This window comes from Delphinus delphis, chromosome 13 (genome assembly GCF_949987515.2).
Source record: "Delphinus delphis chromosome 13, mDelDel1.2, whole genome shotgun sequence".
Classification (NCBI taxonomy): Eukaryota; Metazoa; Chordata; class Mammalia; order Artiodactyla; family Delphinidae; genus Delphinus; species Delphinus delphis.
In genome coordinates, this window is record NC_082695.1 from 1721886 (window position 1) to 1732225 (window position 10340).

The 10340-nt window shown below is 49.1% G+C and overlaps 1 protein-coding gene across 2 annotated transcripts; it reads right to left on the bottom strand.

Annotated features, from left to right (window-relative positions):
- Positions 1 to 3443: 3443 nt before the first annotated feature.
- RAN (RAN, member RAS oncogene family) lies at positions 3444 to 8524 on the bottom strand. Of its 2 annotated transcripts, none has more exons than XM_060027855.1 (7): positions 8322 to 8524; positions 7705 to 7750; positions 7196 to 7280; positions 6991 to 7116; positions 5575 to 5762; positions 5282 to 5452; positions 3444 to 5192 (listed from the first exon to the last, which is right to left on the bottom strand). In XM_060027855.1, exons 1-7 carry the CDS (start codon positions 8522 to 8524, stop codon positions 5148 to 5150), a joined length of 864 nt encoding a protein of 287 aa, XP_059883838.1. In that variant the 3' UTR covers positions 3444 to 5147. The 2 variants fall into 2 exon arrangements, with proteins under 2 accessions (XP_059883838.1, XP_059883839.1); XM_060027856.1 differs by having other exon boundaries at positions 7705 to 7747; positions 8322 to 8373.
- Between the last annotated feature and the right edge of the window lie 1816 nt (positions 8525 to 10340).

Below are 10340 nucleotides of genomic sequence, written 5' to 3' on the forward strand. Positions count from 1 at the left end.
GGAAACTATTTAATACAATGTGTTTAGTTCAGCACAGACTAGTATGTTCGCATCTTGCATCGATCAGACACGGGGACAGAAAGCTGAAGATATGGCAAAACACACGTGCAAAAGGTTTTTAAAATAATTTTGATTTTCCACCATCTTCAAAAGTTACCATTTAGAAACATGACGATTTTAGTAGTACATGGAGGTGAAAGGACGTGGAAGCTCAATGCATTTGGAAATAAGAGCTAGACCCTTTCTGAAAACCAAACGAAGAGCAGAGAACAGAGAAACATAACCCGAACAAACAAAAGAATGTGTCTGACCATGGGATGGCCCATCCACGCTGTGGGTTACTAGGTAATTACCGAAAGTGGTGTAAAACCATCTGATGTGGAAAAGCCCCTAATAGAGAGTGGAAAATGTTTATGAAACCATATTATAGTATAATCAATCCCACTCTTTGAAGGAAGATTTGAAATGTCGACGAAATGTCAACAAGTTACCTCTGAATGGTAAACAGAAAATGTGGTGGCTGTGTATGTTTTAGCTGTTCAAATCCCTAAACTTTTAATCCATAAAGTATATGACTTTTTTCTCTTTGGGAAAAAAAAGGTCAGACGTGTGAGGAAATAAAAAAGCAAACGTTACTCACCCCCAAATGGCCCATGAGTTCACTCTGCCAGGCTGGCTTCAGTGTTGTCTAGAATAAAGGATGCTTCCTAACAGTTTGGTTTCCCATCTTTCACGCCTAGGGGATCACAACATAACCATCTCGCCTGACCGATAGTTTTGTCTGTAAACAACTGGCCTTGAATTCGTAACTTTAAATAGGTTTAAGTCTCACCGCTACTCTTGGGGAAGCTCAATTTTTTTAAGACCCCCTTGTCTTAAGAAGCAAATTTATTTACAACAGCCAAGACACGGAATCAACCTCAGTGTCCATCGGCAGATGAATGGATGAGGAAAATGTAGTGTGTGTGTATATATCTATCTATGCGTCCATCCATCCATCCATCCATCCATCCATCCATCCATCCTTCCATCCATCCATCCATCCATCCATCCATCCATACATACATGACAGAAAATTGTTCAGCCTTAAAAAGAAGGAAATTCTGTCATTTACAATATGAATGAACCTCAAGGACATTATACTCAGTGAAATAAGCCAGAGACAGAAAGACAAATAGTGTAGGGCAATAGGCGCATGTGGAATCTAAAAAAGAAAGGTGAACTTGTAGAAGCAGAGTAGGAAGGTGGCTGCCAGGGGCTGCGGAGAAGTGCACGAGAGGGAAGTGGGGAGATGTTGGTCAAAGGGCACCAAGTTTCAGTTATGCCAGATGAATGGGGCCTGGAGATCAAAGGGACTGCATGGTGACTGTAGTTACTACTGCTTCATTGTACGCTTGAAACGTGCTGAGAGAAATCCGAAATGTTCTTACTACACACAAAAAATAACTGTGAGGTGATGGATGGTGGACGGTATATCAAACCACCGCAGTGCACACCGCAAACACACACAATCTGTGTCAATTATACCCCAACGAAGTTGGGGAAGAAACGTGAGTGTGGTGGCTAGCAAAAAAGAGGGGGCCTGGCACTCCCAGCCGGTATTTATTCAATTTAGTTTTCGCTGAGATGCTTGCTGGATGAACAGGGGCTTTGTCCACGGTGTCACCCTCCCTTCTCTGAACTATTGCAGCGAAAGTCGAGAATGGACTTGAGTGGGGCAAGCCTGGACTGTCACTGGCCCGTGGGAGCCCACTCCTGCTGCCACAGCTTCTGAAACGTCACTCTGACCCTCCTCCAGGGGCTCCCCACGGTGTCCCAAGTATCGAAATCTGTACCTGGGCTTGAAAACCCCTGTCTATGGCTCTCCAGCCACGTTCTCTGCCCCGGGGTTTTGTTCCCTTTGCCTCACGTGCTTTTCTCTCTCGAATACCTTCAGATCACCGCCCTTCCTCCCAAGACTCAGATTCAATTCCTGTCATGCTTTCACAGCGTTGTCTAAGGTTCCATCTGAGTACTCACTACGGTCATTAACATTTCTGCAGGTGCCTCCTGACCGCTCGCCTCCCAAGACGAAAGCTGCCTGGCCAGCCATGATATCCCTGGTCACGGAGCTCAGAATTTAGGGGGTGAACTGCCCACATTACAGAAAGATACCCATCTGGGGTGGCTTCTCCTTTGCTTCTTAAAGGCAGGGGGCTGACTGAAAACCAACTCAATTCAAGGGTCCTCTTCCACTTCCTACGGTCCAACCTGAGGCACCAGACCATGCAACAGCACTGTCCTAACCTAGTTACTCGACAACTGGCAAAGCTCCCGACGGGCCCCCCTTTCCCCACTCCTGTAAAGACAAACTGGAAGAGAAGGACCAAAGACAGTGCAAACTACGAATTCCGGGAGAGAAAAACTTCAAAACCACCAGACTGTAATGGCGTAACCCCCACCCCCGCCCCTTCCCACCCTAATCCCATCGACCCCAGCCCTACCTCCAACCCCTAAGTTCCTTTCCTCCTCAGGGTTCAGAGATTTAATAACACCAGGAACATGAGGGAGCAAAAAGACACGCTCCTTGGCCCCACGGCGATTGGGCCGCCGAAGGAGACCACCTCTAACACAAATCTACCATCCGATGCGGCCCGAGGCCGAGGCGGTCCAGTGATACGGCCACGGCAGGGACCCCCCGACCCAGTTTAAAACCCAACGCGTGAGCTGTAAAGGAGCTGCAGCACTTAACTGGTGGGCTTACTTCAGGAACGAGAAAGGAGGTTCTGCAAAAGAACACTGCGAAGCCCAGAAAGGCAGGACCCACGCGTGCAAGGCCTTGCGGATCAGGTGGATCAGGTCCGAGCCACTTCCCAAGGACCGCTCAGGGCGCTCTAATGGGAAGGTGCAACGGGCCAGGGCCGCCTTTCACCCCAACAGGGCTCTAGGTGGGAAGCATGTGCCCAGGTTACTGTCAGGCAGGGCGCCTAGAGCTCCCACTCGCCTGAAGGCATCTGAAGGCGTCCTCGATACGTAACGTCACTCGTCTCCGAGGCACGACTCCCGAGTCAGACACAATTTCTTCAAGTGATGCTTTTACAAAAGGGACCAGAAATTCTCACCACCTGGTGCACACGATCAGCCAGGCAACTGGTCTTACAAGTTCAATGCGTTTTCGGCCATCTCTGCCCTTTCCTAGCTATTGAGACCGATGGGACCAAAGACCCATTCTGTGGGGTCTTAAAACTTGGCCGGGGCACATCATGAGACTGTCTTCAAAATCACTGTGTGCTTCTACTCCGACCAATTCTGTTCTTAGAAGCCATTTCTAGCTTGGCTTTCAACTGAAGGTTCCCCTGTGTTAGAGACCAGATTTCAAACTGAGGGGAAAACGTCCCCATTTGTATAAAAGAGACAGAAACGCATTCCCCGCAAGATAACTGAACACCAGATGATTCAGAAAATCCAGGCAAAGTAGAAGCAATGTATTTGGCAATTTTTTTCTTCCGACGAATGACGTAAATTCTCTCCCACCTCCAAGCAGCTTGCAAGATTTAAGTGTTACATTTAAGATTCAGCGTATTTGTCATTCTACATGAGGTTACACACACATACCCTTCGTGTAAGTTATCTCATCCTGATCATGGGAAGAAACTTCACATCTGTTAAAGTCTGGTTCTGAATATAGCATAGCATATACAGCAATTCAAATCTGTAAGTGAATCTATTAATATTTATTCAATATTTTAACAAATTAAAACGCATCCAATTTTACCCTTTATATTTCAGTTCTCCACATACTGACGTGATCCTTCCCTACCTTTTTAGGTAGGAAAGTAATCATTTAAGGATAACTGGACACCTAAAGAACTTTGGTAAACTGCACTATAGTACAGTAGTACTTACATGAGCAAAACAGCTCTTATTTTGACTTCTAATTGCTACAGTATGGTGTCGATGGGATCAAACTCAGGCAAGACGGACTCAATTCATGTTTACATGTGGAAACCATACGAACGTAAGTGGTTAACCTATTGAGACTTTGGCAGTCTTGTTTCACTTCACTGAGAAGCCAATCTAAGCCCTACTTTTCTGTTGCAGCATCCTGCTGTGTCCTTGCACCGCCCACAAAAATTCTTTGTGGGGAGAAAAACCACCAAAGCTGTGATGTGTCCAATGAAATCCTTAATCTTTGACATCTTTAAAGCTTGGGAGTACTTGACAACAGCAGGTAAACGTGGAACATCTTCCTAGCATACCAACTTTACGTTAAACATGTTAACGCTGAAACAAAAGGCAAGTAAACGCACAATTTATATTCATTTTTAACAGATGAGACGTCCCTCAAGTTCCCGCAACCATCTGTATGGTTTCATCAGACTTTGAGAAGCTCTACATTAGAACATGGTTACTTTTGCCATAAAAGCAACTATAATTCTTAAGATCTCTATTTGAAACGTCTAAAACAGGTACCACTTTTATTCTGACAGGTCACACAAATCTCAAACAAGCTCTTCCCTAGGTGTGAAACTACCTAGGCCGAAAGACAGGTGGGGTAGGTATTATTTTAGCCTGACTGCATTGACAGTATTTACACCTCTTAACGACTTACCGAATACAATACTGTTGACCTGTCATTTCATTTGTGTGAAATGATTCACATGTACAGAAAATTAGAAGAATTTAACCTAACAGACTTCAAATTAAGTAGTAATAGCAAAGGCAATTCAGATACTAACATGGCACAATTTTCCCTGTTAGTGGTTTTAAAATGCTCATTTAAACGAGGGATGAGTTCATTTGCTTAGATATTTGAAATACAACTTTATTCTGATTCTAAACGAAAAGGAATGGGAATGACAGTAACAAACAAGATTCCACCACTGAATATTGTGATGTGACTGTAGCAGTCTTATATTTGAAACTTAAGGAGGGAAGAACTGTGTTCCAAAACACCTAAATATGCAGGTCCAAAAAAATGAAGTTTTTTTTTTTTTTTAACTGCCACATTCACTCCAAAGCCCATTCATCTCCTTCAGCATACCAAACATTAAGCACATGTTCTGCTTAGCTATATAATAAAGTGGCAAACACGCTGCACCACTGACATCACAGGACAGTTGCCTATAAAACTAGACTTCTGACGCTGGGCTCCAGCTTCACTTTTCTCACAGGTCATCATCTTCATCCGGGAGGGCAGTTGTCTGAGCAACCTAGACACAGAGATGAAAACGTTGTCATGCTCCAGGTGAAAACCACTAGGAACCTAGAAGCATTCACTACCGAGCCGCACACACCGTACCTCTAGATCGTGCTCGTACTGCGCTGCCAACGCTGGGTCCATGACCACCTCTGGCGGGGCGAGAGCAGGCATGGCGACGAACTCCAAGTTAGGGTCTCCGATCAGTTTTCTAGCAAGCCAGAGGAAGGGCTTTTCAAAATTGTAGTTACTTTTGGCGGAGATGTCATAGTACTGTTTAAATGAGAGGTAAAATTAATTTTAAAAACCCACACATCAAAGATGTTGACGAAGCACTTTAATGGACTCATAATTTACCTAAGGATCATAAATCCAGTAAGTTCTAAGAACCATACCTGAAGATTCTTCTTTCGGTGGAAGACGATCGACTTTGCCTTAACCTTTCTGTCCTTAATATCCACTTTGTTGCCACACAGCACGATGGGGATGTTCTCACACACGCGTACCAGATCTCTATGCCAGTTGGGCACGTTCTTGTAAGTAACCCTCGATGTTACATCAAACATTATGATAGCACACTGGGCTGAAAGGAGCATTTACAGTAGATTAGTGTCGGCCTAAGAATCTGCTACATGGATGAAACATGCTAAGAACTATGGACTCACAGTCTCAGGCCTAACTCCAGGTCAGCCACGTTTCTCTACTCATTTTCAAGATCTCTACCAATTCCAAAAATCTCAAATCATTTTAATACACAGTATTATTTAAAAGTCCATTTTACTGTACATGAAACCATGAAAGACCAGCTTACCATATGAAATCTCTCTACCTGTAATACTTCGTAAGTTCTGCCTCATCCCAAAAAAGTATCCAGTAGATCAACGATAAATCAGCATTCCAGGGAACTCACCTCCCATATTCTGAGGATCTAGCAATCTACTCTTTCAAAACGTTCTTAAATGGCTGAACACGCTAGGATATACTGTGCCTATTTTTAAAAGCTCAGTTAAGTCCCTATGTTGACCTGCAGAAAGAGCCATGATAAAGCTGGTAAGCCACTGAGTATGCGTGATACATTAAACAGATTTTTAGGTAAAGAATGGGGGCGGGGAGGGGAGAGGAAAAATCTTTGCAGTTGTACGCACTCTCGTAAGGCAAAAGACATGGAAAGATTCCCAACGATTTTCATGGGAAGAGAAAGTCTTACATTGAGCATTTTCTTTGTTCATCTTTTTGCTGGGTATAATGAGAAGCATTTGTTTCCTTTGCACTTTTAAAATCAAGCACTCTGAAAAAAATATTCTGCAAGACCTAGTGAAATTAAAAAGAAACCGGCTGGTCTTATACCACATTTTATAAGATAGAAAGCCTAGTGCCTCTGGTCCAGGATCTGGTCAAACTGTTTACTACCTTTTTAATGGAGTGCAGAAGAAATGATCATCGACTACCACCAAAATATATACCCAAACCTAAGTTTTCAAATACTGGGGCTGCAGCAACACCTTGTCTGTTGCTTCCAGTTTTTAAATTAAGAGCCTCAACATACATCGCATCACCTCTTTCAAAACAGTGCCTACGGTGACGCAAGCGTGCCATCAAATGGCCCCAGACAACCCTCACAGGACCTCCTCCCCTCCGACCGAGGGCCAGCTCTCAGGAGCCAGCCCACCTCCTGGACCGAAGCGCATCGCGCAATGGCCAGTCGGCATGAGGCACGTGTCTGCCGGGACAGACCTGATGACCTGTAAGCAGCCTTGGACGGGAAGCTACAAATCCTCTCAAAGGCGGCCGGTCACGAGGCAGATACCTACCTTGGATGTAATAGCCATCTCTCAGTCCACCGAATTTCTCCTGGCCAGCTGTATCCCATACGTTGAACTTAATGGGTCCTCTGTTGGTATGGAACACAAGGGGATGGACCTCAACGCCCAAGGTGGCTGGAACATAAGCGTGGAAAGTTAGTCAGTGACCTCCTCCGTCTCCCACACGTTTTCACACATCGTTTCCCCCACGTACCTACATACTTCTTCTCAAATTCACCAGTCAGATGGCGTTTCACAAATGTAGTTTTCCCAGTACCGCCGTCACCAACCAATACGAGCTGTTGGGAAACACATCTTTGAAGTAAACACCGGAACGGGTCTCAGGACCTCGGGACTGAGAGACTGTCCCGGTGCTCTGGACCGCCGTCTCACAGGTAAGTACCCTACATGCCCCCTGAGCACACCTAAGACAAAGCATCTTAAGACAGCAGCCCCGTCCCATCTCACGAATGACCCGAACCGGCGGAGCTCCGAGCCCAGCTTCCCCGCGCGCAGGGCGGGGCTCGCCCCCTCCTCCCGCCCCTCCCCCCCCCCGGTTGTCAGGGGACCGAAGGCACTGCCGCAGCACCAGCACGCTGGCCGGCGAGGCGGGCCAACGGCACCCGGCCGCGGTCACGAAGCAGAGCCCGCCGTTAAGGCCGTCCGGACGCGGGGCCCCCGTTCCTAGGGCCGCCCTTCCTCCCGACCCCCTCGGATACCCACCTTGAACTGCACTTGGGGCTCTCCTTGCGCAGCCATCGCGATGCTACTGCGGGCAAAGGAGAAAGAAGTGAGGCCGCATGGCCGGACCCGCCCCACGTGCCCGGGCCCACAAAGGCCTCCACCCCGGAGCCCGGCAGCCCGCACCCCACCCCCACCCCGACACACACACACACACGCACACGCGCGCGCGGGGGCCGCGAGGGCGCGCGACGGCGATGGCGGCGAGGCGCTGCTCCCCGGCTCGGCTCCCCCGGCCGCCGGGGCCCGGCTCGCGCCCGCTCGGCGCCGAGGCCCCGGCGCGGAAAGCGCCCGGTCACGGCCCGCGGCCAGCCCGGGCCGCCCCGGCCGCCCCCCGGCCCTCCGCCCGCCCGCCCCGGCCGGATCTCTCCTGCAGCCCCGCGGCCCGGCCGCCCGGCCTCCCCTCCGCCCCGGCCGCCCGCCCGGCCCACCGCGGCTCGGGTCCCGGCGCCCTCGCGGCCAGATAGGAAGGAAGGTCCTCCTCCCGGAGCCCGGGGTCCCCACGCAGCCACCGCCTCACGGCCGCCTCCCGCCGCCGCTGGGACGCCCCGATCCCCGCCCCCGCCCCGGCACCGCAGCCCCCGCCCCAGCTCCACTACCTTCCAGAAGCGTCTCCGAGCCCGTCTGACTGAGGGCTGGAAAGATGGCGGAAGCGCAATTCAAATGCCCGGAGACGCAGCCGACGCCGGCGCGCGCCGAGGGAGGGCGGGGCAACGGCGCTGCGTCGCTCCCACGTGACCCCTCGCGCACGCGCACGCACGCCGGCCCGGCTCCGGCGGCTGTGCCCGTTGGCCTGGCGCATAGGGAGAGGTTCGCGGCGCGCCGGGCGCGGGAGGCTAGGCGGTCGCGCGCACGCACGCCGGCCCGCGGGACCACGTGCGCCAGCCCGGAGGGCGGGTTCCCGCGCGCGCATGCGCCGACGGCGACGAGGCGCGCCCAGCTGCCACCGCGGGAACAGAAGTGGAAGGAGAGGGCCGAGGCCCCCTTGGGCGGGAAACTCGCGGGGTGGCCCACACAAAGGCCCTGCCCCTGTGTACAAACACGGCACGGCGGGCCCGGGGCGGGCGCCATGTTGGGGTGCGGGCCTCCCTACCCGCCCTTCCCTCCGGCTCTTCCCCCGCGCCTCCGTCTCGGTCAGGACCTTCTGGGAAGTAAAGGAAGCAGAGACCGATGCTTTTCCCACCCTGGAAAGATGGCCACCTTATTCTTAGAGCATCTAAGTGGTCGGCAGCCTTTGTGGCCCTAATTCTGCAAACAGGATGATGAAATTTAGTGTTTCCAACCGTGGCAGCTCTTCTCATCTTAGTGACAAACCAGGGATGCAATCCATGAGTATTTAGGTTCCAGGGTCAAGGGTCCAGACAAGAACTGTTCACGCATAGAACTTACATTCTCCTGGGGCACAGCCTCCTCTCAGTATTGTCAAAGATGGAAAATGAGGTACACCTCCAGCTCGACAAGTGTGGGTTATTATCCTTCACTGGCTTTCAGCAAAGATGTTGGCCGAAGGGAGTCCTCCAAACTCACACACATCCTAAATATAGAAGGCCAGTTCGGGGCATTTGTCTGAACAGCCACGGATTCTTAAACTCATATGGTGGCCCCTCTCCCCAAGCAAGCATCCACGGCTGGCAGCAAGAGCAGACAGCTAATGGCCCCATCAGGAGAGTCAAGTTCCCTGGGAAAGATGCCACCATGGGGAGTCCTCCCAGAGCAAAGAGAACCCAAAATGACAAGGAGTTAGCTACCTAGTCCTGAGCACACTTGCAGACAAGTCTGCTGGGAACCCAAGTGATGCAAATTGGGCACAACAGATCTGAGAACCTGCCCGCTGGGAACTCAGGTCCGAGGGTCCCTAAGGACCCTCAGGCAAACACCAAGCCAACCTCGATGCCGCTGGTGGGAGTGTAAACTGGTTTGGCCACTTGGGAAGGTAGAAACATAAAACACGTAAGTGTCCATGACTTATGACCTTTATAGTTCCATTTCTAGGGAGATGCCCTGGAGTTCAATTCACACATATGCCCAAGAAGACAAATATCACAATGATCACTGCAACATTATTTATAATAGCAAAAGATTAAACTTACATAAATGTCCATCAGGGAAATATATAAATAAAATCTATTATCTAGACTATGGACTTACTGTACAGCATTTAAAAAGAATGAAGCTCATCTAATCAGCAGGGTTGGGTAGATCTCAAAAGGCTCACGTTGAGAAAAAAGAAGCAAGTTCAAGGAAGATGTGATAATAGCTTTATACAGTCTATACATAACTTTATAGAGGTTATACATATAGTATAACACTGCTTATGTTTTTTACAAATACACAGAAACCATATTAGTCCTTGAATGTAGGTTTTTAAAAATTGAGTGCAAGTATATAGACTGAGTTCTGATGGCTGTTGCTTCAAGAAATGGTGAAAAGGATTCTGATGGAACGATGAGAGGTCAACGAAGATTGTAACTTTATCTGCGATGTCTGCTTCTCTTTTTCTAAAAGGTGATTTGAAGCAAATATGACAGCCTATTAACCATTATATAATTCTGGGTGGTGAGAACACGTTTATAGCATTTTTATAGCATTTTATAGCTATAAAATGCTATAGCATTTTA

Excerpts from the sequence above, each read along its gene's own strand:
- RAN (XM_060027855.1), bottom strand. The coding sequence starts at position 8,524 with ATGCGCCAGGCCAACGGGCACAGCCGCCGGAGCCGGGCCGGCGTGCGT. Across the intron at positions 5,453-5,574 it reads ACCGAAAGAAGAATCTTCAG|TACTATGACATCTCCGCCAA; the intron begins GTATGGTTCTTA and ends TCATTTAAACAG. Across the intron at positions 5,193-5,281 it reads AGTACGAGCACGATCTAGAG|GTTGCTCAGACAACTGCCCT; the intron begins GTACGGTGTGTG and ends CTCTGTGTCTAG.